Source organism: Phyllobates terribilis, unplaced genomic scaffold, assembly GCF_046119375.1.
Source record: "Phyllobates terribilis strain yellow unplaced genomic scaffold, ASM4611937v1 Scaffold_5__5_contigs__length_657084704, whole genome shotgun sequence".
NCBI classification, from domain to species: domain Eukaryota; kingdom Metazoa; phylum Chordata; class Amphibia; order Anura; family Dendrobatidae; genus Phyllobates; species Phyllobates terribilis.
This window is the reverse complement of record NW_027362765.1, coordinates 92,890,462-92,918,177: the sequence shown is the minus strand read 5'-3', so window position 1 is coordinate 92,918,177 and position 27,716 is coordinate 92,890,462. Positions and strand designations below refer to the sequence as shown.

General features: G+C 42.3%; 1 protein-coding gene across 2 annotated transcripts in view; it reads left to right on the top strand.

Annotated features, from left to right (window-relative positions):
- SLC39A11 (solute carrier family 39 member 11) overlaps positions 1-27,716 on the top strand; it is a 444,394-nt gene that overhangs the window by 59,982 nt on the left and 356,696 nt on the right. For both annotated transcript variants that reach the window (XM_073682539.1, XM_073682538.1), the window contains exon 3: positions 2,222-2,260. In XM_073682539.1, the coding sequence (XP_073538640.1) occupies positions 2,222-2,260 (39 nt within the window). The remainder of the gene's footprint in view (positions 1-2,221; positions 2,261-27,716) is intronic.

The following is a 27,716-nucleotide window of genomic DNA, read 5'->3' as shown; positions in this document are numbered from 1 at the left end:
GTGATATAGCAACAACATTACAGTTCTGATGTGTATCAGTATCTGATTGTTTTTAGTAATCCAAGTACTTGTGTGTTTGTTTGTTTAGAACTCATATTACTTGTAGTAATATTTGGTTTACTTTCCATATTCGGTGCGTTGACCAGCTGTAGTTTAATTTTCTTGTCACCAACTAGATTATTAAATTCCATTGCCACCAAAAAAGCCCGCAGATAAGGGGGTATCACTCAGAGGATGACTTGTCCGCGAGCCTAACGCAGAAGATGCCGCTTGTCTCCTGAGATCTGAAGTCCACGTTGTTCTGATAGAAAGTGACAAGGCCGAGCAGAGAGTTACTGACAGAACAATAATCCTTCTGACGCCGGGGACTAATTCTCTATATAACACCCCAGTTTATGAGCTGGAGTGTGACGGGACAGTTCCATTAACCCCCATGAAGCTGATATTTCTACATCGAACCTTCCAGATTTAGGCTGAAGCACAGAGAATGTGGGATTAGATTTGCAATGAGTCCAGAATTTAGTTGGATATTTTACAATTTTGGCAATATTCAGATTTGGCCAATCCTTTACTATGTTCAAACTAAATCCCAACGCTGATTTTGCAGCTCAGGATGTCGGCATAATGATTCACAGCAATTGTAAAATACTGTTTTGATTTTCGAGACTGGAGGTTGATGCTGTTGTGTGTGCTTTTCTAGAAGGTATATGCTGCTTTACATGTTTGTTTTTGGACTGTTGATTGACCACCACTTTTATACATCACCTGGGGTCAATTTCAGATTCTATGGTTAGCTGAACGTGATTTTAGTGCTCTTGTTGCTACTACACTACTCAACATTGAAATTTGAACACCAAGAGGAGGAGAAGTGGAGTTATGGAAATCACAGAATGGATAGACATGTTACTGATCTGCAAATGGTGAAAAACTAATGTGCATTGAGGTTATTAATGGTCGTCTGAGTAATGTTCTGCTGCGCTGAATTCACTTGGGCAAATCATCAATATCTGCTACTGGCAGCTCCTGTGCAAATGCCGAACAGTGATGTCCCTGATGTGCTCAATGAGGGACAAGTCCAGAGATGCTGCAAGCCATGGTAGCACTCTTAGGCCATGCAGGCTGCTCACAGCAAGAGCAACATGTGGCCTGGCGTTGTCGTGTACAAAAGACAGCTCCTGAGACACTGGAGAAATCTGTTCACCACTGGTTCCACCACCAAATCAATGTAACACTGTAAAAGTCCCACCTGTATGCCTCATAGATGATGCCTTGTGGAAAAATCATCCTTTATCGCTTTATGTAAATGAATTTTCCAGGCTATGGGGCGGACGCTGCTTGGAAGAAAACTGCCACCTCACTTAATTATCCTATCTTTTTCCTCCCATATCGTCACTGTCCCTGTGAGGTTAGGTGTGTGTGGACGGAAATCCCACGCCTGTGCATTCCAACTGCTGCCGCTCCTCTTCATTGTTCCGCCCTTCTGTGGGCATTGTGAAGCTTCATGAAGCCAATGCCCATAGAAGGACGGAACACTGAAGAGGAGCGACGGCAGTCGTAATGCACAGTCACAAGATTTCCGGCCGCGCACCTAACCTCACATGGGCAGAGTGACGATATGGGAGGAGAAAGGATAATGAAGCGTGGAGACAGCATTACCTTCTAGTCAGCATCCGTCCCATAACCTGGAAGAACTCATTTACATAAAACGATAAAAGCGGATTTTTCCACAAAAAGCATTTTCCATGAGGCATATACACCTATGACTTTTTTTCAGCAATCTGTAACCTGTATGCCAATATTAATAGGTTAGACCGCTCAAATGTGGTGACCGATTCCCTTTAATAGGAGTTTTCCAGGTTTACCAGTATTAATGACCTGTCCTTATCAGATCAGTGGGTGTCTGACATTTGGCAATCCCACTTATTAGCTGTTTGCGTCGACCAGATGCCATTCTCAGTTACTATTCACTCTGTTTATGTAACCGAAGTGGGAGCTACAAACTGCTGATTGGTAGGGGTGCCAGGTGTCTTATCTCCACCGATCTCACCTAGACGAACTATTGGCGGTCCTAGAAATAGCTGCTCCATAGTTCAGCCAGGTCACCATAAGCTTTTCTGGTTCCATCACCCGTCAAGCAGCAGAGCATCCTAAGAGCAAATCATGTGTCATATTGTTTTTGTCCCATCAGTTTACTAACATTATTTTTGTGTTTTTCCCATAGAGACATATCCTAGATGGAAGCTTGGGCTTTGCGGCAGGGGTGAGTGACTTCATATCTGACCTCGCTTGCTCTTTTTCATGTATCTCCCTCCTACCCACAATAAAGAATGAACTAAAGAAAACCGTTACTTGATGAAGCCCTTGGCTTTTTTCTTTCCCGGACATGTAACAGAACAGTCCATCCTTTTGTATTGTGGATTTCACCGCGAGCGCCCCATTTAGCACACACGGGTAACCATTGTTCTGTCATTTTACATGATCTCCGCTGTCATTGAGCTGCTGTTACTGGGGAATAGGAGGACATGATACATCGCTGAGGTTTTGTGAACGGGGCGTAAGGGATTGAGATGTTCTGTGACATCCTTTCACTCAGATTTCGCAGATTGCTTTGATCACAGATCTTCGTTGCCCATTGTGAATTACTAAATGAAGAACATAAAGTCCTTTTTATACTGAATTTGGAAACAAATCGATCAACTGTAGTCAATTGCGGTTGTCTGAATGGCCATATGGAGCACTGTCACAATATTTTCCTTTTTCAAGTCAGTTGATTTTTGTCTTTCTTTTTTTGCCTTCTCTTTGGTACAGGGAAAAGTTTTCACTATCTATAAGTGTAGGATAGAGGACGTTAAAGCCATTATCAAATCTTTTTTCTTCAGGAGCGCTCTTCAAGATTGACAGTAGCATAATTGCTCCGAAATGTGCTCTCTCTGATTCTTCGGGCTGAGCATATCTGTAGCATTGGAGGAGAATATGTGCAATGAAGCTGACTGGATTGAGTGATCTGGTGATTCAGAGCTGAGCTTACAAGCTGTGGAGCCTAGTGCTTGCAAGCGTGCGCTCCTTGCCTAGGAAACCGGCCACCTTTTGCTAGACTTTATAGGCGTCCATAGGCAACAGGTAGTAAACTATAAAATTAAAAATCACTTCCATTCATGAGAACTGAAAATTGCAAACTTGCTTTTTGCAATTTTAACCATTTAAGAAAGGCAGACCACCTGTTTTAAAAAGCAATGATCTGTGCAGGAGGGACAGATTCGCTGTTTCTCCTGCCTGCCTTCACTGGAGATTTAGTTTGTTTGGTTATTTTTTTTTCTTAATTTTTTTTGCTTTTTTGGTTTACAAGGGAGACATTACATTGATTCTGTTTGTTTATTTTTAGTTTTTCCTAACATGACAAATGGTTAAAATTGCAAACCACTTGTGAAGAACACGCAACTTTTTATTCTCAAGAATGGATGGATTTTTAATTCTATTTTGTACTGCTCATTGCCTAGGTTACCGTCCACTTCTGCAGTCTAGTAGAGGTGGCTGGTCTCCTGGGCATGGATCACAACAGTGCTTACAAGCTGTTTGCTATAGATCTTGCAAGCGCTTTTCCGTAGCTGTCCGGATCACTGAAGTGCCCCTTCACTTTTCAGATGCCGCATAGGCAAGGCTGCCTCTTTTTTATATTGTGTCTACCTTGCATATAAAGGGGTCGATCCAAGAGGGAAAATTGTGCTAAATAATGAAAGAACCATTACTTGCCTGAAAAATCTTCCACCACTGGCTTGTTCTGCAGTATGAAGTCCCCAACTACCTACATCTTCCCCTGAAACTAATCACTGGCATTGGCGTAGTTCTGGACATCCTCACCAATGACTGGTAATAAAGATCGGTACTGATGGCAATGGCATATCCGACTTCCCCACATGTCTGCCGCCTTCTTGAGGGTCCACCACTGAAGCTGGTGATTGGCTGCAGTCTTCTCAGAAGGAAAGACCGCTACTGCTGGCCTCACTGGAGTAATCCCCACCAATTTAGTATATTAGAATACTTCTTATTTCCCCCAAAAAAGTATTTTTTTATTATATTTGAGTTAGAGCAGGGGAAAAAAAAGGTATGACAGGATTTTATATTTTCCTTTTGAATTGTCATCTGAGAGCAGCATTGATCTTTTTTTTTATTATATTTTTTTCTTATTTGTCTTTACTTTTTTTTCTTTTTTGTCTAACGAACTCTTAAGCTTCTAGATTTCTCAGCTGAACCTGACATTTTTGGCTATTATGCAAATGGAATAAATCACCAACTAATTTGAGCGTCAACTTGTAAGAAAATTGAGCCTTAATTGTTGTTCCAGCTGCCATTAGAAAAGTGCTCGTCGAGCGTGTTTAGTCTCATCATTGTCACAAAGTCACTTTGCATCCCAGTGAGTTACTTTGCTGTTGTTAGGTCACTTTGCTCTGATGCGGTGGTGACCTTTTAATATTTGCATATTCATTCCTGCTGATGGCTTTTACAATGAACTGTCATTTTTTTTTTCTTTTTACTTTTACACCACTATTTTTTGTGAATAAAAACTTACTAGTTTGAAATTTGTGCAAAAGAGAACTCAAATATTTACTAGATAAAATTGATAAGCCACTGGGGTTGGGGCTGCAACTGATCAAACATTGATGCCCCAACATGAGTATAGGGCGTTCTGTACACTTCCAGACTCATGTACCTGCTTGCAGGTATCGTACACTCGTCCAATTCACTAGTGTTAATGCGTCCCAGTGGGGCAATGTGGAAGAGAGTTGCTTCGAAACAAAACCTAAGACGAAATACCTTGGGAAGAACCCATTTCAACATTGATGGCCTATCCGCAGGACCAAAATATGAGTATAACTGTGCCTGGTACTACAACTCAGTCTTATTTACCTGAACTGAAGAACCAGGCACAGTCACCCAAATGGTTGAGCCTTTCGAAGTGCTTGTGAAAGGTCACAGGTCAACAGAGGTCTTGGGAGGAGGTTGGACCCGCACCAATATTGAGAGTTAATGGTTGCACAGGCTCACTTCTGCTCCATTCACACAGTGGGGTTTGAGCCCCTGGTTTTCAGCATCACTCACGTCTGGTATAGCAATAAACAAGCATAAGTCCCTTTAAGGACTAGTTCTTAATTTACAGATATTTGCTTTGGTCCTAAGTGTATCCAGTCCCCATGATCACTGTATATTTACCTGGTATCCATAAATTTATTTACATTTGGAAATCTATACGTTTCTTCAGTCTCCTAATCCTGTAGGTGAGACCTTTTCAGATTGATTTGGTCACTTATCTATGTTTGTTGACCGTCTCCTGTGCGATACATACCAGTCCCACCAACGTGGAATGTTTGTGCAGATGGAGAAGGGCTTTACCTTGAGGGTTGTTTCAGCCAAAGATTGGCCCTTCACCTTTTAAATTGCATTGTCCATTACTGATAATTTTTTTTTTAAAAGTACATTCTACCGGACTCCCGCTGCTCTTCGTCTCACAGCCACTGATTGGCTGCAGTTATTGGTCACATGATGCCCCGCTAGACGAAAAAAAAGTCAGCTGGCCGGTTGGCGATACCAGAAGCACTGGTGGCCTGGTAGCTGAATATGTTTTTTTTTTTTTTTTTTGTATTATTATTTTTATAAAAATATGTCTCAATTTTCACTCCACATTTCTTCTTTATTTGCACACATTCAATTCACTTATGGGTGTAGTTAACAACATTTTTTTGCAACCACACAGCAGGTATAGCCATCACTGCTGAGGGGTCGTGAGGGCAGACTGTTCCTATTAGCCAAGTAGCACTATACATATTTTTTTTGCCTCTTCAACTAATATAGGAATGAACCTGTTACCTATATTATTGTTACATGCTTTTCTGAATTACCTCCATGCTTCTGTACCCTGCCTCTTATTGGACTTTTTTTCATCTTGCCCCTTGGATTTATCACCCTCGAATTTAAACTCTTGTTTGGACCTCTGTCACTGCATCACTTAAACCACACATGCCAAACTCTGGTCCGCGGGCCAAATCTGGCCTGCAGGGTGATTATATTTGGCCCGCAACGCTACACTTTCAACCCATTCGACATCCTGGATGCCAATACAGTTGAAAGCAATGATGGAGGAGGGAGCTTAAGCTGACTCTCCCTCCGCCATCATTCTCCTTATGCGTTTGACGTCTCAGCCCAGCGGGCGCGATGACGTCACCATTTCACGTGCGCTGTGCCGATGAGTGAAGAGCTTCAGATCGCTCACTGCCGAGACTGGAGCAGCAGGGGAACAAGGAGAGGTGAGTACTTTTTTTTTTTTTTTTTTTTTATGTGGGGCCCATTATTCTGTATGGAGGGCTATGTGGGGCCCATTATTCTGTATGGAGCGCTATGTGGGGCCCATTATTCTGTATGGAGGACTATGTGAGGCCCATTATTCTGTATGGAGGGCCATGTGGGGCCCATTATTCTGTATGGAGGGCCATGTGGGGCCCATTATTCTGTATGGAGGGCTATGTGGGGCCCATTATTCTGTATGGAGCGCTATGTGGGGCCCATTATTCTGTATGGAGGACTATGTGAGGCCCATTATTCTGTATGGAGGGCCATGTGGGGCCCATTATTCTGTATGGAGGGCCATGTGGGGCCCATTATTCTGTATGGAGGGCTATGTGGGGCCCATTATTCTGTATGGAGAACTATGTGGGGCCCATTATTCTGTATGGAGAACTATGTGGGGCCCATTAGATGTCTGTGTGTGGATCACAGTTGGGGCATCATACTGTGTTGGGGTCACCATACTTTGCTGGGGGGGGGGGGTACAGTAGGGTCCCCATACCAAGCATATGGACGGTTCTGTGGAAGAATACACTGTGGAATATCATACTGTATTTGGGGGGCACTTTTGTTGGCATCATACTTTATCTGTATTATTTATTAATTCAGGGTTTTTTATCTTTTTGTTATTACATTTTTAAATTTAGAAATATCTATTAATTAAAATGTACTTTGTTCGTGGGACAACCCCTTTAATTTTGTTTCCATTTGAACAGGTTCATCGTTATATTTGATAAGGAAAAACTTCCTGAATTGTGACTTTTTTTTTTTTTTATAAATATCAAGGTTGACACGTGACTTTAAATTATGGCCCTCTGTGTATTTCAGTTTCACATCCCTGACTTACACCTTCTGGATTTGTATTCTTTTTTTTTTTTTTGTATCCCACGGCTGCTATCTGACTACAACATTGTCACATCCTGTCGGTCATTATTCTGAGGACCTTGACCCTGGGATCAGACCAGTCCAAATTTTCGTGTGGGGGTTCTTGGTGAAGACTAAACTTGCCAACTTTTGATAGCAAGCCTCCCATTGGCCTAGCAAATTTCTGCCACTTTTCTGAATCCAGTCCCCTCCACACTCATATCCCACCACTCAGTCCAGGAAGTGTCCCCTTATTCCTTGAGACTCCAATACGTTTTATCAGAGTTGGCCAGTATTGTTTTAGACTTAGTTAGGGCAAAGTAAAACTCTCCTGTTGTGATACTATTCCAATCACTATTGATTTAAAGTAATCATATCCCATCAGGCGAGCAGTAAACCTTGTGTAATTAGAGCGCTACGTCTTTTTCTACGATTCTCCGGCCTACATAATTAAACAGATCTAAAGCTTTACATTGTGATTATAATCACTATACTATTCGCGAGATCTTCAAATTGGCTTCAAGCTATTTTTTTCTTTTTCAATAAATTGGCACAAAGTGTGATATATTATTTAGGTACTGTACTTCAGCAGCTTGGAGCTCCATCTGTAAAATTAATTTTTTGGAAATCGTTTAGTGAAAAGAAAAAATCTAGATCAGATCAATTACACTTTCAAATTTGTTAACGCGATGCCAAAGGAAATTATTTTTTCATTTGTGCGGGGTACAATAAGTGAGATCAGCATCATCGGTATCATTTTTATTCACACAAATCTATTAGGGACAATAGAAATGTATTAATCAGTCAATACATAAATAATAACTGAGTCCGCTCATTGTTATTTCTGCCAAAAAGTGGAGCACCGTGCAGCCGGCAGCATATGGCTTTGACCCAAGGTTGGATAATTCAATCAGAAGCTGACCTTTCTTTTCCTTTGTGCTCACTTTTGGTCAGGCTGTGAGGTTACAGTGAAACTTGGGCATTCGGCATCTGGAAGAAAAATTAATTTGCAGAGATGTAGGCTAAACATTTGGGGTATGTGCCCCATTTGGTCACCATTATTCTTTGTTTAAGGTTCTGTCATGGCTTTCAAAGTCATGTTGCGATTAGACTTGAGTGAATCAAATTTTAGGACCCAGTTCCATCGGACGTGTCAGTACTCTGTGCGAGTCCTTCGAACCTCCTCCTATCTGCCTGCATCCCCAGCTTCTCTTTTGATTAGCCAGTCTGCCTCAAAGTAGTCATTGTGGCGTGATGCACACACAAACACTGTCTCAACAGGTCAACCAATCAAGAAGAGCTGCGGATATGACCAGTAGGAGGTAGTTTGCAGAGCTTCCATCTGGCCACCATGGAATACTGACCTGGCTACTGGACATTGTCCATTCCAAAGGATCAAAACTAACACATATGGACTTTATATACTTTAATGGGATATTCTCTTCTTAGATACTCGTGGTTATGCCATATGTGTCTGAAAGTTGCCAATCCCACCTCTGCGACTCACTTCTGTCCCAAGAATGCAGCTCTCTCATCCACCATGTTTTGCTTGCTTCCAGCGGAGAGATGACCGAGCATATGTGGCTCTTTAAATTGACTTCCATGGAAGATTGGAAGTTTTACTTGGCTAATTTTGGAACTCCCATACAAGTGATTGACGAACATTTTGTAATGTTCTGGCATATTGTTAGGATATGGCACAATTTTATGATAAAAGGTGGTAGTACCTTTTTAGTTCCTAAGGATATCAATAATGTAAGAACCCAAGGTCTCCTGGACTTTCTCCAAGTACACTCACTCCAGTCCATCTACTGTGCAGGAGACTATAACGCCATTCAGTTGTATTAAACATGAATGACATGCCCTGAACAGCAGGTAACTGAAGCGTTGCCGTGAAGTGGATAACTCTAGTTTAGCAGTTGGACCTCCAATATCAGAAAGTGTTGCTTTATCCTAGTGATAGGCCATCACTTCTCATTGGGTGATATCTCCTAATATTATTCAGAATTATGGGTCAGGCATAGTAAATGGTTCCTTCTTTGCACTTCCTTCTGATGAAAGTTGGGGAACTTTTAAAGTTGCATTTAGTGAGTCTTGGGGTGGTAAAATAATCCCCACCGTTAAAAGGACTTATTTAAATGATAGCTGTTCTTAAAATGGTAACCCCACAATTACATATTGTAGGCTTGCAGCTGGACAGGTTCTCAATGGGAGATATGTGTTGCCGAGGTGCTTAGCCTCTGTGATGGAAAGACAAAAACAGCAGGCTCTAGCACAAATAGTGCTGAGAGGAATAATAGGGCATAGCAAGGGTTCGGGTTTTAGGAGCAGACAGAAAGAGATGGGCGGGACTGGCTGCTCCCATATCTCCACCCTTGGTTGTGGTATGGCCTATGTAAAGTAGCCAGGCTGTGTCTTCTGGGTCTGTGTGTGCAAGGTGAAAAGACCTTGCTTGTGTGGCTCAGTCTCTGCTAGAGACTGAGTGAAGGACTGACATCTAAAACGGGGAGCTCGTGCTATATATGAACTGTTTATTTTCTGTTTTGGTTCTGTTATACCTTTTTGGGCCCAGAATAGGCTGTTTTGTTTGGACTTTACCTGGAAGTTTATGGAGATAATAAACTTCAGCTGTTTTTGGACCTGACCACCTTCCTGCGTGAACGCTGACAGCAAGTTAATCCTCAAAATATATTCACAGTAGAGATCATAAAAATGATGAATATTTGCCATATTTGGTGCAAAAAAAAATCAGTTCAGTGTAGAGTTTTGACTAGTGTTAAGCGATGCCTTCCGATATCAGGAAATATCGGATCGGATTGGATCGGGCCGATACCCAAAAAGTATCGGATATCGCCGATTCCGATACCGGAAACCAATGCAAGTCAATGGGACACAAATATCGGAATGAAAATAAACCCTTTCTTTCCTTGTAGGTTAATTCTACATGAAGGAAAACAACTAGCAATAATGTAGAATGTATTGGGGGAGGTGGTTGCCCAAATCGATGGGAACAGTGCTCACAGTGAAACATGAAAAGCCGGCAATTCAGCAGCGGCATACACCGGTACCCGACAATTTAGAACAGAAAGATTAGAGAATCACACATAGATTAGATAGATAGAAACATGTCAGTCACATATATATGAAGTACAGTGACAGTGTTGCTTACTGTACTTGTCATTTAGTGTAGAGGATTTATTTAAAAAAAATATTAGTGTTTTCATGCACAGTCTCTTTAAAAAAGCCGGCCGGAAATTCAGCAGCGGTACCCGACAATTTATAACAGAAAGAATAGAGCATCACACATAGATTAGATAGATAGAAACATGTCAGTCACATATATAAGAAGTACAGTGATAGTGTTGATTACTGTACTTGTCATTTAGTGTTAAAATAAAGGATTTATTAAAAAAAAAATTGGCGTGGGGTTCCCTGTAATTTTAGTCTCTAGCGGAGGTTAAGCAGACGGCTGGGGCAGATGTTTGAAGCTTGGGAAGGGGGTAATACCCACGGAGCTCCCCAGGCTACTAATATCAGCCCCCAGCTGAATACCTAGCCTTTACTAGCTATTAAAATGGGGAACCCGCCCAAAAAAATGACGTGGGGTCCCCCCTATTTTAATAGCTAGCAAAGGCTATGCAGACTGCTGGGGGCTGATATTAATAGCCCAGGAAGGGTGCCATGAATATTGGCCCCCTCCCAGGCTAGAAACACCAGCCGTCAGCCACCCCAGAAATGGCGCATCCATAGGATGCGCCAATTCTGGCACTTAGCCTCGCTCTTCCCACTGCCCTGTAGCGGTGGCAATTGGGTAATAGGGCTGGGGTTGATGTCAGCTTATAATGCCAGCTGACATCAAGCCCAGGTTAGTAATGGAGAGGCGTCTATAAGACACCCCCATTACTAACCCCATAGTCAAAGTTAAAAAAAAAACACAAACACCCAGAATAAAGTCCTTTAATTGAAATAAACACACAATTCTTTATTGTTCTAAATTAAACCATACTTGCCATCACGCCCATTCCAGCTGAAGCCAACGATCTCCTGCAATAAAAGAAAAATAATAAAGCAACATCATCCTTACCTTTCCATAGTTCCCAGGACAGCTTCAGCTCTGCTACATCGAGATGACAGGCTGGACCGCAGCAGAAAGCTGCCATCCAGCCTGTCATCCCGCAGACACTGAGAAGCGCAGGCATGCTTGAGCTCCTCAGTGTCTGGCTGTGACGGCATCCAGATGAGCCGACAATGAACTCAGCTCACCTCATGCACGTCACTGACAGCGTGGGAGAATTCTCCTGCGCATGTGGTGAGCGTGAGAGACTTGGCTCATCTGGACGCCGTCACAGCCTGACACTGAGGAGTGCAAGCAAGCCTGCGCTTCTCAGTGTCCGCGGGATGACAGGCTGGATGGCAGCGTTCTGCTGCGGTCCAGCCTGTCATCTCAATGTAGCAGAGCTGAAGCTGTCCTGGGAACCATGGAAAGGTAAGGATGATGTTGCTTTATTATTTTTCTTTTATTGCAGGAGATCGTTGGCTTCAGCTGGAATGGGCGTGATGGTAAGTATGGTTTAATTTAGAACAATAAAGAATTGTGTGTTTATTTCAATTAAAGGACTTTATTCTGGGTGTTGTGTTTTTTTTAAATACTTTACTAGAAATTCATGGCGGTCATGTCTAATATTGGCGTGACCCCATGAATTTTGGGCTTAGGGCCAGCTGATAATGCCAAGCTGGCCCTAACCCCTTTATTACCCAGTGAGCCACCGCACCAGGGCCCTGGATGAGTTGGGTACAGCGCCAGAAGATGGCGCTTCTATGAACGCGCCATTTTCCGGGGTGGCTGCGGACTGCAATTTGCAGCGGGTGGGGCCCAGAAAGCTTGGGCCTCCCTGCGCTGCAGATTCCAGCCCCCAGCTGCCTAGTTGTACCTGGCTGGACACAAAAATAGGGCGAAGCTTCATGTATTTTTTTTTTTTTAATTATTTCATGAAATTCATGAAATAATGAAGAAAAAAGGGCTTCCCTATATGGTTGTGTCCAACCAGGTACAAATAGGCAGCTGGTGGTTGGGGGCAGCCCGTTTCTGCCTGCTGTACCTGGCTGGACACAAATATAGTGCGAAGCCCCACGTCAATTTTTTTAAAATTATTTCATGAATTTCCTGAAATAATTAAAAAAAAATTGACGTGGGGCTTCGCACTATATTTGTGTCCAGCCAGGTACAGCAGGCAGGAACGGGCTGCCCCCAACCACCAGCTGCCTATTTGTACCTGGTTGGACACAACAATATAGGGAAGCCCTTTTTTTCTTTATTATTTCATGAAATAATTAGAAAAAAAAAAATACGTGGGGCTTCTCCCTATTTTTGTGTCCAGCCAGGTACAACTAGGCAGCTGGGGGCTGGAATCTGCAGCGCAGGGAGGCCCAAGCTTTCTGGCCCCCCCCCCCCTGCTGCAAATTGCAGTCCGCAGCCACCCCGGAAAATGGCGCGTTCATAGAAGCGCCATCTTCTGGCGCTGTACCCAACTCATCCAGGGCCCTGGTGCGGTGGCTCACACTGGGTAATAATACCAAGCTGGCCCTAACCCCTTTATCAGCTGGCCCTAAGCCTGAAATTCATGGGGTCACGCCAATATTAGACATGACCACCATGAATTTCTAGTAAAGTGTTTAAAAAAAACACAACACCCAGAATAAAGTCCTTTAATTGAAATAAAGACACAATTCTTTATTGTTCTAAATTAAACCATACTTACCATCACGCCCATTCCAGCTGAAGCCAACGATCTCCTGCAATAAAAGAAAAATAATAAAGCAACCTCATCCTTACCTTTCCATGGTTCCCAGGACAGCTTCAGCTCTGCTACATCGAGATGACAGGCTGGACCGCAGCAGAACGCTGCCATCCAGCCTGTCATCCCGCAGACACTGAGAAGCGCAGGCATGCTTGCGCTCCTCACTGTCTGGCTGTGACGGCACAGACACCGCACACACCCGCAGACATCGCACAGACACCGCGCACACACTAATCATGACGGGTCTGGGAGGTGAGGCTGACCTGTGCGGCCGTGGGAAAGTTCATGTGAGTTCATGCAGTCAAGCATGAACTCACATGAACCCTCTGAGGGCACCGCGGCTACTTCAAATGAACAGCTGATCGGCATCACCTGATACCTCAGCTGTTCATTTGAAATAACCGACGGGAAAGCGCAGCACAGAACGGGAAAGCTGGCGGTGAAGTCTTTTCACCGCCGGCTTCCCCGCCCGGGTCCTTCGCTCCCCGCTCCTTGGTTCTGCGCTCCCCGCCCGGTCCTAACTTACGATCAGGATGGGGGGAGCGGAGGATCGGGGTGGGAGGCTGCGGGGAAGCAGTATGGGGCTGTGTGATTGTTTAAAAGCCGGCGGCTTTTTACCGCCCGCCAGCTTTTAAACAATCAGGAGAATTCTCCCACGCTGGGATGGCATTCTGATGTCAGGCTGGATCGCAGCTTGTCATCCTTCAGAGACACTGCAGAGCGCAGGCATTATGGGAACTTCCGATTCCGGTATACGATATTCTAAAAGTATCGGAATTAAGTATCAGAATTCCGATACCGCGAATATCGGCCGATACCCGATATTTCAGTATCTGAATGCTCAACACTAGTTATGACTCTTTTGTAGTATGGCGCCACCTAGTGTTCACAATGTATAGCTATGTGCATGTCCACCTATTGTGGTGGCAGACACACATGATCAATCATCCTCCCAATCAGCCAACACTCTGCAGAGCAACCAATAGAAGTAGGTTTCTGGCCTTCTTGTCAGGAAAGGAGCAGAGCCTCTACAGTATAGCCGAAAAGCTCCCTTCTGTAGGGGAAGCAAGATCGGACTGTGCTGTCAGCAGCCAGAGGGGGAAGGAGACTGATTCTGCTCATCAGCACAGGTTAGCATCAATCCCAAGAAAGAAGCACAGAAGAAAAGTATGTAAATTACTTTCAAACAGGTTTTAACAGCATTTCGACTTTTAGTATGAAAATGATTCATGGGATTAACCTTTTGATAATTACTGCCTATTATTTGATTTAGTAATTGCTTTGTGAAACAACCTTTTCCTACAGTTCTGGTTAAATAAAAATTATTTCATCATAAAATCTCACCTTATCAAAACCAATAATAAGTGGGAATATATTTCAAGCGCCTATAACTCCTGGCCCACAACAAACGCCTTTATATTTTCTTTGTAGTTGAGATGAAAATGACTAGGAGTCATAAAAGGCAGTGAAAGCCATAAGTGCAGATACAGTATGCCATTTATAGATTCACCCATACATCTCTTATCCTTTATCTCTATATGGGTATCGCAAGAACTGAACAAACCTTCTTTGCTCCCCGTAAAGTAAAATATGAATTTTTCATATTTTTATTTTCTGGTTTTGCAATACAAAGCAAAAACCTATAAATTTAAAGCATTAATATCAGCGTCTACATAACACATCATATTATTAAAGTGCAGGTTCACCTTTGAATTTAACCATTTACCATCTAAAAGGGAAAAACTATATGAAAGGGTTATTCCCAGCATTTCACGTTACCACCTCTGCGTTAGATAGGTGATACCTTGCTGATCAGTGGGATTCCTACCGCTAAGAGCCCTCTGAATAGAGTGGTGACAGCACATCCGCACCTTTGCTTCAGTCACTGTCTATGGGACATTATAAAGTACTTGTACATCCCTCCGCTTTCTCCAGCAATCCCCACAGGCAATATACTGAGCTGAGCAAGCGTGCACGGTCACCGCTCCATCCCAACCCAATTTCCCCTAAGAAACTGAGTGGTGACCACGCATGTGCGCCTCTGCTTCATTCATTGTCTACGGGACACTGGCAAAGATAGTCATGTACAACACCACATTCTGAAGGTTTCTTTCCCCAAACAAAGCTCCACCATTTTCCCATTATTATTCAAAAGGGTTTGGTCTCCAGTTTTCTTAAACAAATATTAATTTCCCCCCTGCATGAACAAAGATTTAAATGGTTGTCCCTGCTCTGGAGTTAATCAGCAGCTTTTTGCTTTGTAATCTGAGAGCACCATGATGTAGAGGAAGAGAACCTGATTCCAACGATGTCTCACTTACTGGGCTGTGTTTTGCTGTTTCAATACAATCAGTGTGTTATCAGCAGGAGCTTAACACTACAGGACAAATGGCCTCATGCTCCCTGGTCCAACCACGCCCCCCACTGATTAGCAGCTCTCTGTCACTATACAGTGTACACAGAAAGCCACCAATCAGTGGTGTGGGCGGGGTTATACAGAGCTCCGCACTCTGAGCTCAGCACTCCGGGCTCTGCTAGATCTACAGCAGAGAAAACTGTGTTTCTATCTCAACTGCTGCACCCGGTAAACTAAGTGATACATCGCTGGAATCATTTTCTCTGTCCATATATCAGATTACATAGCAAAAAACCTGCTGACAGATTCCCTTTAACTTATTAAATTGTAGGTGATACAGTCACTACCAGAGGGAGCTTAGCAGCGAATCTTATACAGTTGATATATTAAACTCAATAGTAAAGCAACATGAAAGTAGCCTTCATAGTGATATCAGTAGTCAGATACCCTGCCGGGTAGTTGTAATGAATGAGCTTCGAGCAACAAGGGTATGTTCACATGACACCTTCTTCAAGCAGGCAAGAACTGTGAGGTTTTCCTGTGAAAACCTCATAGGAAACTCCAATGTGTTTTTTTCCCCTGTAGAATCTTATATAGCTTTTTCTGAGATCTTTTATCAGCAATTTTGTCCACTGGCGGATTATTTTGAGCGTTTGTAGGCCATCTTTTTTATCGCCTTATAATAGAGATTTTTTTTAACTCCATTCAACAATTAAGAAACAGTGACAAAATGCTCAGAAAGACGCCCGGGCATCTTTTGAGCTTTCCTATTGACTTGTATTATCAAGTAAAGATGCTCTGTCTTCAGAGCAGAAAACGCCTGTAGAATGGTCACATCACTTCTTTTAACCACTTGGCGTTTTTGGAAACCTGAAAAGATGCTCAAAAAATGGAACATGTGAAGAGCAAAGTCATTTTTATAAAGAAATGAATATGTTCATTCTTTTGAGTGCCTTTTTGTCATGTTGTTTTCGGAGCAGACCCGCTTTAGATTAGTTAGGAAAGAGATGTCATGTGGACATAGACTAAACCTAGCTGTTAAACAATGAAAGCAGTTTCCTGAAAGGGATATGGCATCACTAAATAAAGGCAATATTTATACAAGGTGAACACATAGGGTCACTGCAGGATACAGACAGGGCCTGATAGTGTTGGAGTTTTCCCAGGTGCAGAAAACTGATCTATTCACGCACCTCTCATCCCTGAGGGGGTACATGCCTAGTATTGTGAACACACACACAAATATAGCTTTTATTAAACGGTCAGTCACATGGCTACATGAGGCACACCCTCCTGTGCCAAGCATATGATTAGTATCAAGCCCTCTGGTCTGACTACCGGCAGGGTAGGAATTGTGTGGGAACTCTAAAGGAATCAACACTTCTGATTATATTTAAAAAAAAATGTTTAAATCTTTAGCTTTAAAACCTATATATATTTTTATTATAATTTTCATCACATTGAAATAATAAATGCAAATTTTCACCCACAGCTTCTATGCAAACGTATGCGTTTCCATGGTTACACACAAAGATCAAACCCTGTGTTCTATCTGATCTGCATTTATTTCTAGAGGGGGTTTCTTAATATGTTTGGCCATAATACATTGTGAACCTGTAGCCCATTCTGTATTGAAAAATATCAACAGCACATCTCATTATATAAAAAAGGCAGTTTGTGGCTGACTTATGTATACGTCTGTGTATGTTAAAGCAGTACAGCAAAGTGTGAATACCAAAATAAGTGTTTATCACTTATCCATAACCTCTGATGGCTAAGCGTTCATTTAGACAGAGACCCGCACTAAATGACCTCCAATCTGTAAATGTTTAGCAATCGTCTATCTTTTAAAAGTCTGTCATTGTTGTTTACACAAGACGATGCGCTGCTGAGAACAATGATTTTTAAGCCTGCTTAAAATCAGTTCACCCGATGAACAAACGTTTTTCTTATACATTTGATGATCAGCGGCCTGTTTACACTGCACGATTATCGTGAAACGAGCGTTCCTAGGAACACTCATTAATGTTAATCTTCCCATGTAAAAAGACACCTTAAGAGCTCAATGATCACTAAAACAGAGGTCCATGTAACCACAATAAGGAGAAGCTTGGATGAAGTAGCGATCAAGCATGCACGCTGCCACTCCATTCAATCAAAGTCTATAGGACTGACGGAAACAGACAAGTGTACCATAGATGTTAAAGGGAATCTGCCAGCAGGTTTTTGATATGTAATCTGAGCATGCTGTCAGGGCAGAGACCCTTATTTCAGCGATGTGTCACTTACTGTGCTGTTTGGTGCTGTTTCAATAAAATCAGTGTTTCATCAGCAGGAGATTATCACGACAGGACTACCTGTCTTGTGCCTCCTGGTCAAACCACATCCTCAACACTGATTAGCACCTTTCTGTCAATATACAGTGTACACAGAAAGCTGCCAATCAGTGGTGTGGGCGGGGTTATACACAGCTCAACATTCCGAGCTCTGCTACATCTACAACAAAGAAAATTGTGATTCTCTGCTGCTGCACCCAGTAAACTAAGTGATACATCGCTGGAATTGGGGTCTCTGTCCTGACATCATGCTGCTGTCAGATTACATAGCAAAAACCTGCTGACAGACTCCCTTTAATTAGATCTACACCTTGCATGCTTGATTGCCGCTCCATTGAAACTCTTCCTTTTATTGCGGTCTTGCACTGAAGAGGAACAAAGGGGAGCAAAATTACGTAAATGACATGTCTCAACTTTTTCAATAGGTAAAATTGCAAAGTGCTTGAAAAAAAAAAACAAGCAACTTAGCGACTCAAGGGCATGTTCACACGTAGTGTTTTATATATTTTACTCAGAGTATTTGGTGGGTAAAATAACCAGCTTTTTACAGTGCTGGCATAATCAATGAGATTTTGGAAATCTCATGCACATACTGCATTTTTTTTGCCAAGATACCCACATGTCAATTCATTCTATGTTTTTGCTGCAACTTTTCACCAATTCAAAAGAAAGTGTAAAAATGTGAGGTGTGAACATACCCTAACTCTTATTAAACATCATCTCTGTTCTCGAGAATTTAGAGATTTTTAATTCTATGATTTACTTCTCATTGTATAGCTAACCGGCCACCTCTGCTTACTATCAGCGGTGGCCAGTTTTTTAAGCAAGGAATGCAGGGTATTCAAGCTCTTTGCTGTTCAGCTTGTAAGCGCTGTTGTGAAGCAAACAGCTCCTGCACTGTTCCTGGAGAGTGACGACGACGCCTGCCCAAATGTTCAATCATTCAGGAGTGGAGGCAGGGGAGCGGTGAGCTCCTGAAGACTGAACATGAGTCCAGGATGTTTAAAAAAAAGAAACAATGCTTAAATCTCTGCTTCCCTGTTTGTTTCTGCCCGTCTTTCTTTACTTTTATAAAGGGCCATTCACATGAGCTGAATCGATTGTTCTATGCATATAGAATGTCAGTATAGTTGGCAGCACATGTCCTATTTGACGATCATTTTATTGTCTGCATGAACGATTCAGTCACCCCACAAACAAATACTCATTTGTTGGGTGCTTGCCGCCATCTTTACACAAGCCAATAATTGGTGAACGAGCGTTGTGGATGTACAGAACTTAAGTTGCAGCAAAGTAAACCAGGACTGGCAGAGACCACTAGAGCGGCTGGTGGGATTTTGTGAATTTTTCGCAACAGGTTCCTAATCTCATATATTTGACAGCCTGTTCAGTTTTCTGGCAGCTCAACAGTTAAGGATCATCCATGCAGCGCTTGACTGCTCGCCTCATGAGCGCACCTTTCCTCCACCTTTCCTCCAGCTCATCTGATTTAGATGTAAATGATGGATGAGCGCAGGGAACCAGGAGGCCGCTCTAATAATTCTGCTACAGGCCAATAATACAGGGTCTTTAGCTCCTAAGGATTTATTGAACTGTAGGTTACTAGATTTAATGCGAAAGACACTGAAATAATACATTTATTATTGGTGAGTAACCTGCACCCAGTGTTATCTGTATTTGAGGAGACTGTAAGGCTGAATTCATAAGTCTATGTTTGAAGCAAACCGTACACAGATTCAATTTTGCGGTTTGTTTAAAGGGCAGACGCTATCGTTAGAATTCGTTCCTTTGGTTGAAATAACACGCCTATTTAACTCAATCAAGCAAATCTGCAGTATAAAGCATGGTGGAGTTATGGAGAGACAAATTGCCAGTGATAAAATGAGTGAATATATTTGCCTTGTCTTTCTTTTTTAAATGTCATCAAGTGCAAATCTGATTAAAAATTTTGATCTTGTGATGAGAGGGGTTAGATCACACATTGCATTAAGCCCCTCCATACACATTAAATTGTTCATCCGACAGCTCAACTATCCTATAACCTGGAGCTCTTTCTCTGCCGTGCACTCCTGAACTGTCTATGAGAGAACTGTTGTCAGACATCTCTAGCGATGGCTTATCTCTTCGAGAACTAAAGGATCCGCTGTCCAAGATCGGACATGCCGATGATGCCGGATCCTTATCTCCCCCGACAATCATCTGTCCAGGGTCCCCATATATATTAGACTGTTTTCCGAATCTGTCCGATATAGATTGGTTCAGCCGTTAGTCTCATGTGTATGGGGGATTTAAGCTTGCATAAGATTGTTCAGCCAAAAATGTCTAGACGGGTAATGAATATTAATTTAAATCTAAAGGCTCCCATACACATTAGTTATCTTTCGGCTCTCTCTCTCCCGACTCCTGTATACACAGGAATGCTTAGCCGAGCGCTCCTGGGTTCTCTATGAGAAAGCCACTGGTAGACTCATATGGCGGTGGCTTATCTCTGGGGAGAACTAAAGGATCGGCCTTTGGATATTCAGCAGGCTGAACCCTTCTCTCTAGCCTTATATTATGTCAGGAAGAGTCGAGATGCCCCGATATGCATTAAATTATTAGCATGTTTGGCCAAGTTTAGTCTATTATACGTAAAAGCCTTAAATTTGCAGCAACTGAGTTTTGCTGCAATTTTTTTTAAAAGTCACAAAAAATTCAGCACTTTTTTGTTTTGATTTTGGAAAATTGGGGCACTGTCGCCATTAATTGACTGCAACAATCATGCTCCTCAAACGGAGAGGAGAGGAGATTGATGGTGGACCCGGCTAGTGAGTAGGTGCTGTTTAGTATTTGATACCTAAAATAAAATAAAGTGCTGGAAAACCCCTTCTAGCAATTTTTTTTTTATATAGCTTAAAGGGATCCTGACAGCAGATACATACCCCCCAAACCAAGGGCAATATGTATCAGACACTGGTTGTATGATCTCAGCTATGTATGTTTGTCTCTGAAGCACTGGGGTCTCCAGGGACTGAGCTACATGGGAGACTAGTTGGACAGGCTTATCCCCGGCGGCTTCTCCCTGCCCGCTCCCCTTCAGTGTTGGGTCTCTGCCTGCATGCGTGTATAGAGGGAGACCTGTCAATCATTGATAGCCAGTGTCTGAAACATGCTGCCCAAGCCAGAAGATACCTCCAGTCATAAATTTAGTCTTTAACGGTTATTCCCATCTTCATAGGTGAGTATTGTCATATAGCGCTTCTAAAAACAAGCACTATTGCAATTTACTGCTTATTAAAATTTGCAACCATTCTTGAGATATTAACACTTTTATTTACAGCTTGTTGACTTTGACTCAGACAGCCATTGCTGTCTAGCTTCTAAGCACTGTGGTTAATCTGGCTAGTATTAGGAGGTAACAGAGAAATCCAGCGAGCCTGGCCAGCTTCAGCACAGTGCTTACAAGTTCAATAGAAAAGAGCCTGTAAGCCCTGTACGTGTTCTGCTGTCTAGCAGCAGTGGTCGGGCTCCAAAGCAATGAACTGCAAACAAAAGTGGTAATATTTCAAGAATGGCTGTCAGCTTTAGCAAGATATCAAATGCAAAATTGCTTGTATTTACAAGTGCTATCTGACTATAACCATTTATGAAGATTAGTCTTCCTTTAATTTACCTAAATCATAAGCTGAAACCCAACCTATAAAGACCAATAAGTGACTCCAAATTAAGCAGTTTTATCCTCCCTCACTCTTGGCTTGGTGGTGCAGGATGGTGGTATGCCCACAGGGTCTTCATCATCCAGATGAAGTTACGTTTCTACCTCTGAAGTAACATGTCCTCCTCCAGTACCTTACATAAAATTGATCTTGGCATTCTTCTGCCAGCTCGCTCCACTGGCTCCCATTAAAACCATGCCAGCTTAAAAAGAGTCACCTAAGTTCTCCAGTAAAAGCGATTCTTGCTAAGACTGAGCCTTTAGACGCAGTAACAATCTGCACAAGCCCCTCTGGCTGCAGAAGTGATGATATAAGTCTGGAGCGCCGAGAAACTTTAAAAAGAAGAATAGAAATAAGAAATCTTAGAAGGCTCTTCGATTTCTACAAAGGCGTAACAAAAAGTGAATGCATTAATGCTAAATACCTCTACTGAATACTTTTTTTTTTTTTTACTGAAAACTTCTAGCAAAGTGTGCAAGCTGGAGTGACCTATATAGATTGCATACGTTGTTCCACTTTTTAGTATTAAATAGAGATGCATTGTAAAAATCAATGTATTGATCAACTGGTGATGATGCTCGGGGCAATTGAAGGAGCTCCATTTGTTTGACCAGAACATCCTGTTTATTGACAAAATATGAACAACGCGTTTCGGCTCCAGTAATAAAACATTTGTCAAGTGCATAAACCAGCACAGGGCTGGACCATTTTTCCTTGCTCCTGACCAAGCACATTTGAGTTTCATCATACTTGCATTTTTAATGACTCTAAAAACTTTTATCTTTCAAATATTCAAATAATTTTTGCCTCTTTTTTTTTGTTATTTTTACCAATTCATGAGACTTTATTTTTAAGTAATTTTATATTCCTATTTATATAGGGGGAAAATGTAAAGAAAAATAGGAACAACATTACACTAAACAGATTTTAAATTGCATTCTGTTTTCCCTGGAAGTTCTTTCTATATACACTGCTCAAAAAAATAAAGGGAACACTTAAACAACAGAATATAACTCCAAGTAAATCAAACTTCTGTGAAATCAAACTGTCCACTTAGGAAGCAACACTGATTGACAATCAATTTCACATGCTGTTGTGCAAATGGAATAAACAATAGATGGAAATTATTGGCAATTATCAAGTCACCCTCAATAAAGGAGTGGTTCTGCAGGTGGGGGACCACAGACCACATCTCAGTACCAATGCTTTCTGGCTGATGTTTTGGTCACTTTTGAATGTTGGTTGTGCTTTCACACTCGTTTTAGCATGAGACGGACTCTACAACCCACAGAAGTTGCTCAGGTAGTGCAGCTCATCCAGGATGGCACATCAATGCGAGTTGTGGCAAGAAGGTTTGCTGTGTCTATCAGTGTAGCGTCCAGAGGCTGGAGACTCTACCAGGAGACGTGGAGGGGGCCGTATGAGGGCAACAACCCAGCAGCAGGACCGCTACCTCCGCCTTTGTGCAAGGAGGAACAGGAGGAGCACTGCCAGAGCCTTGAAAAATGACCTCCAGCAGGCCACAAATGTGCATGTGTCTGCACAAATGGTTAGAAACCGACTCCATGAGGGTGGTATGAGGGCCCAACGTCCACAGATGGGGGTTGTGCTCACAGCCCAACACCGTGCAGGACGCTTGGCATTTGCCCCAGAACACCAGGATTGGCAAAGTCGCCACTGACGCCCTGTGCTCTTCACAGATGAAAGCAGGTTCACACTGAGCTCATGTAACAGACGTGACAGAGTCTGGAGACGCCGTGGAGAGCGATCTGCTGCCTGCAACATCCTTCAGCATGACCAGTTTGGCAGTGGGTCAGTAATGGTGTGGGGTGGCATTTCTTTGGAGGGCCGCACAGCCCTCCATGTGCTCGCCAGAGGTAGCCTGACTGCCATTAGGTACTGAGATGAGATCCTCAGACCCCTTGTGAGACCATATGCTGGTGTGGTTGGCCCTGGGTTCCTCCTAATGCAGGACAATGCCAGACCTCATGTGGCTGGAGTGTGTCAGCAGTTCCTGCAAGATGAAGGCATTGAAGCTATGGACTGGCCTGCCCGTTCCCCAGACCTGAATCCAATTGAGCACATCTGGGATATCATGTCTCGCTCCATCCACCAACGTCACGTTGCACCACAGACTGTCCAGGAGTTGGCGGATGCTTTAGTCCAGGTCTGGGAGGAGATCCCACAGGAGACCATCCTCAACCTCATCAGGAGCATGCCCAGGTGTTATAGGGAGGTCATACAGGCACGTCAAGGCCACACACAATACTGAGCCTCATTTTGACTTGTTTTAAGGACATTACATCAAAGTTGGATCAGCCTGTAGTGTGTTTTTCCACTTAAATATTGGGGGTGACTCCAAATCCAGGCCTCCATTGTTTAATAAATTTGATTTCCATTGATGATTTTTGTGTGATTTTGTTGTCAGCACATTCAACTTTGTACAGAACAAAGTATTCAATGAGAATATTTAATTCATTCAGATCTAGGATGTGTTATTTGAGTGTTCCCTTTATTTTTTTGAGCAGTGTATTATACATATTGTTTGTATTGGGGACGGGGCTTTAAAAAATTGATTCAAACTGCTGTAACTCTTTATTTATTTTTTATTGCTATGTTATTTTTGATTTTTTTTTTATGATTTATTTCTAACACTGTGTCCCCTTCATAAGGTCTTAAAAGACATTTGGTGGCATTTTAACATAGTAATACATTATTTTTATGGCTGATTTTCCCCTGTAACTGGGGTTGATATATTAACCAAAGTTACAGGGGAAATTCAGCCTTCTGTCTGTATAGCAGCGCTGACTCAGAAGCTCCTGTTCCCTCACTATACACAGCGGTACCATGATCACTGGGTCCGGAGGTGGAAGCATGAGGAAGAAACGTGTTAAGTGCTACTGGTTCCAAGCTCTGCTTCAACATTGTGTCTATAGCGATCTAGAAAGTAAACGTGATAATAAATTGTGTTTGTCTTCTCTGTGGGGAGTCTGGCTGTGTCGGACAGCTGCTCGCCACCGCTACAGCTGTACAATCTCGTGCAAGCTGCTACTCTGCATTGACATTTTAAAATGTCAGTTCAGAATAAAGTGTGGACTGCCTGGACATATATAGTCTATGGGTGGAGGAGATATTTCTAATTTACCGCCATTGCACAGGAATTATTTAAAGGCCATATATTTTACAACTGTCATACAATAAAATATCAAGAAAACATAATCAAGCAAAAATAATATGTAAATAATAAAGTATATGATCTTTTTCTATTCGGATGTGGTCCTTCCAGTTCTATTAGCTGTAAAAATTACATTCAAATTTATTAAAAAAATAAATAAATTACAATATATAAAACCAATGAAAGCAAATAATATACCTCTTAGAAAGCAAAGTTTTTATGATAGTTTGGTGTGGATACAGTTCTTTACTAAATGACCGCACAACTACGGAGGCCGCAAGGGGACAAAACATAACAGAAAGCGTTGTCTGATAGTTGTGATAGTCTGAAGGACGAATCGACAGAAGGAGCAGGATTTATGTACCTAAAGCAGCGCTCCATCATGCAGATTTGTGGGCTGGTTGAAACTCCAATTAAATCAATGATAGAATGTGCGGAGAGAGAGAAGAGCGCCTCGTGTGTTTCCAGACAACTATAATTGTACAGAAGCCATCGAGATACAAAATACCATAGAGTGCATTAATAAAAACTGGCAGCCCTAAAAGCGCAGGTGTGCGGAAAGCAAAACTGAAGTCATGAGGCAGGAGAACCAAAGACCATTTTGACCCACATAAATAGAACCTCGGTGGATGAATATAGCAATGGTAGGTTCTTTGTGCTCTTGGGGCAAGGGATTGCAAGTAGCAAAGTTATTGACCCCTATCCAGATTTGTACATCAGGAGCAACCTGAACGTAAAGATACATTATTGTACCCAATGTGAATTTTGTGTGATCGATGAGGTCGGGCAGACGTGAATTGTCAGATTGAATTTACCTAGGAGAATCCTGCTGGCTTGAAGGTTTCATACAACATGCTGCTCCACTAATGTTGCACGACTATCTGATGCTATTTGATGGTAAATCGGACGTAGGCTTCTGCTCTGCTGCTGTTGGAAGCCCAGGTGAAGAAACTTGTGTTCAGATGGAGGTTAGACCACGAGGGAATTCTTTGCGAACTTCACTGCATCCACATGCAGTTCTTTGCATTGCGGATTGATGCATCTATTATGTGCCATAAGGCACAATCAAAACTAGCACTAGCCTGTCCTTAAAACAGATGAGACTAGTGCTTGCTGATAATGTGAATTGACTCTATGGCCGTCTGTTGTGTACATAGATAATTCATGGAACAAATTACTTCATTCTGACCTCATCCTAAGGACAAATTCCGACATCCATGTATTCGAATACAGACTGTGATGCCCGGCAGGCCATGTATCTGCTGACCTGAACTTGAGAGCCACTGAGGCATATATGAAACTGGCAAGTTCTGGTCAGGAGTCCTGCGGCCTGCCGGGCATCACAGTTTGTTTACGGACCGTGATACATGAACGGCTGAATTTACACATTTGTTTTCACCGTGTATGTGTGCTGTTTGTTTTGTTTTTTTACTGGATTGCAAATGGACATATTATAGTCTATGGTCCTTTTTTGTGGCGGTTTCATAAATTGAAACATTTCCAAATTTAGGCAAATTTGCAGACCAAATTCACACATTTAAACGAATGGGTTCTTGATATAACGGAGTTCTTCATTTCACTTTATGATTAGCACTCACTTTGTTTTAATTGAAGTAATCGCGGGGTTTTTTTTTAACCCTACTTCAGGGGTTCATCCCGGTCGTTCGTTGAAGATTTTGGCAATGAGCAATCAATCGTTGTAATAATATTGCTTTGGGAAAACTTTTTCTCTATCAATGAATCTCCCGTTGTCCTACAGATGAGCTTTCCGATGCGCTAATCATGGCCCTGGCTTGTGGATACGAGCCATGTCCAGGATTGAATGATGTTATATAAGATCGTCTTCATGGCGTATTATCATCTTGCCTCGTTCCCTGTAGGAACAGAAGGGAAGACTAATGAAGATAACGGACGGTGGTTTGATCATGGAGCAAAAATATTATATCAAGACGCCAGAAGCAATTATTAATCAGCGTTTAACAAGCCAAATTAATGGCTGAACAGCGATATAATCCACTGTGATCATTCTCTAACCCTCGGCTGTCTGCAAAGCTGGCACCCTCCTAGACAGATGCCGTCTCCCACACAATTTATTTTATAAAGCGCAGAGCTCATGGCGGCACATTGTGTTCTCATGTACAAGATCTTCATTCCCAATAATTGGAGAAACATAACGCATTACTTTATGATTGTTAATCTTAGAGGAATGTCTGATAAAGAAATCCACTCTTGGGGGAACCCCTTGAAAATTTTCCATTCTTTCCTAAAAGCCAATATTTCTTGCACCAATGTCAAGTATCTAGTATGTCTTGGGGGCCAGGTTTAAGGGTACATTCAGAGGAAATTATTAGTGCATGCTCCATGACTTGCCTTATTATGTACATATTCACTCATAAAAGCATTCCTTCCAGAAAACAATAGCGGTGATTGCTCACAGATGGTCTACGTGAGCGTGATACAGACCGGTAGGAAGTCCGTGTGACACAGGGTATATGCATATGGAAAGGCTCTGTGCATTTTCCCTTTTTGTTGGATTAAGACCCTCATAAACCTCCAATGAAAACGGGCAAAGAACAATCAACGGCCCAAAGTACACTTCAGACAGCATTGAGCCATATTGGATATTTTCTGCCAAAATAAATCCAACATACCTGGCGACCCCATGTTTTGAATGATAAAACAAAGTACATCGGTTGAAACAAATGATTGTTCCTTTCCGTTTTGGTCAAAATCGCCCATTTCCAGTTGACTTTTGTGAAATGTGTGTGGGCACCTTAGTCTTAACATTTTGGATTTCTGCTGGTTCTGCTAGTTGCTTTTGGAAATAGGCATTAGTTTAGCTGTACCCCGCTGTCAGATGTGTGACGTCATAGCTTGAGGGGTTATCTAAGGAGTAAACCATTTTTGCAAATTGCTTAGATTGGCTTTAAAAAATAAGAGCAAGGCTGTGTGCCCACGATGCGTTTTTGGTGCGGATTTACAGCACGGAAACGCACCAGAAACGCATTGCATTCCTTATCCCGTGACTTCCTATGACATTTTGCAAGTTCTGTGCAGATTGTTCAGGATTTTTTCTACGCGGATTTTAGTTGCAGAAAAAATCCGGACATGACCATTTCTTGTGCTTTTCTGCATGCGAATTTGCCTATACAATGC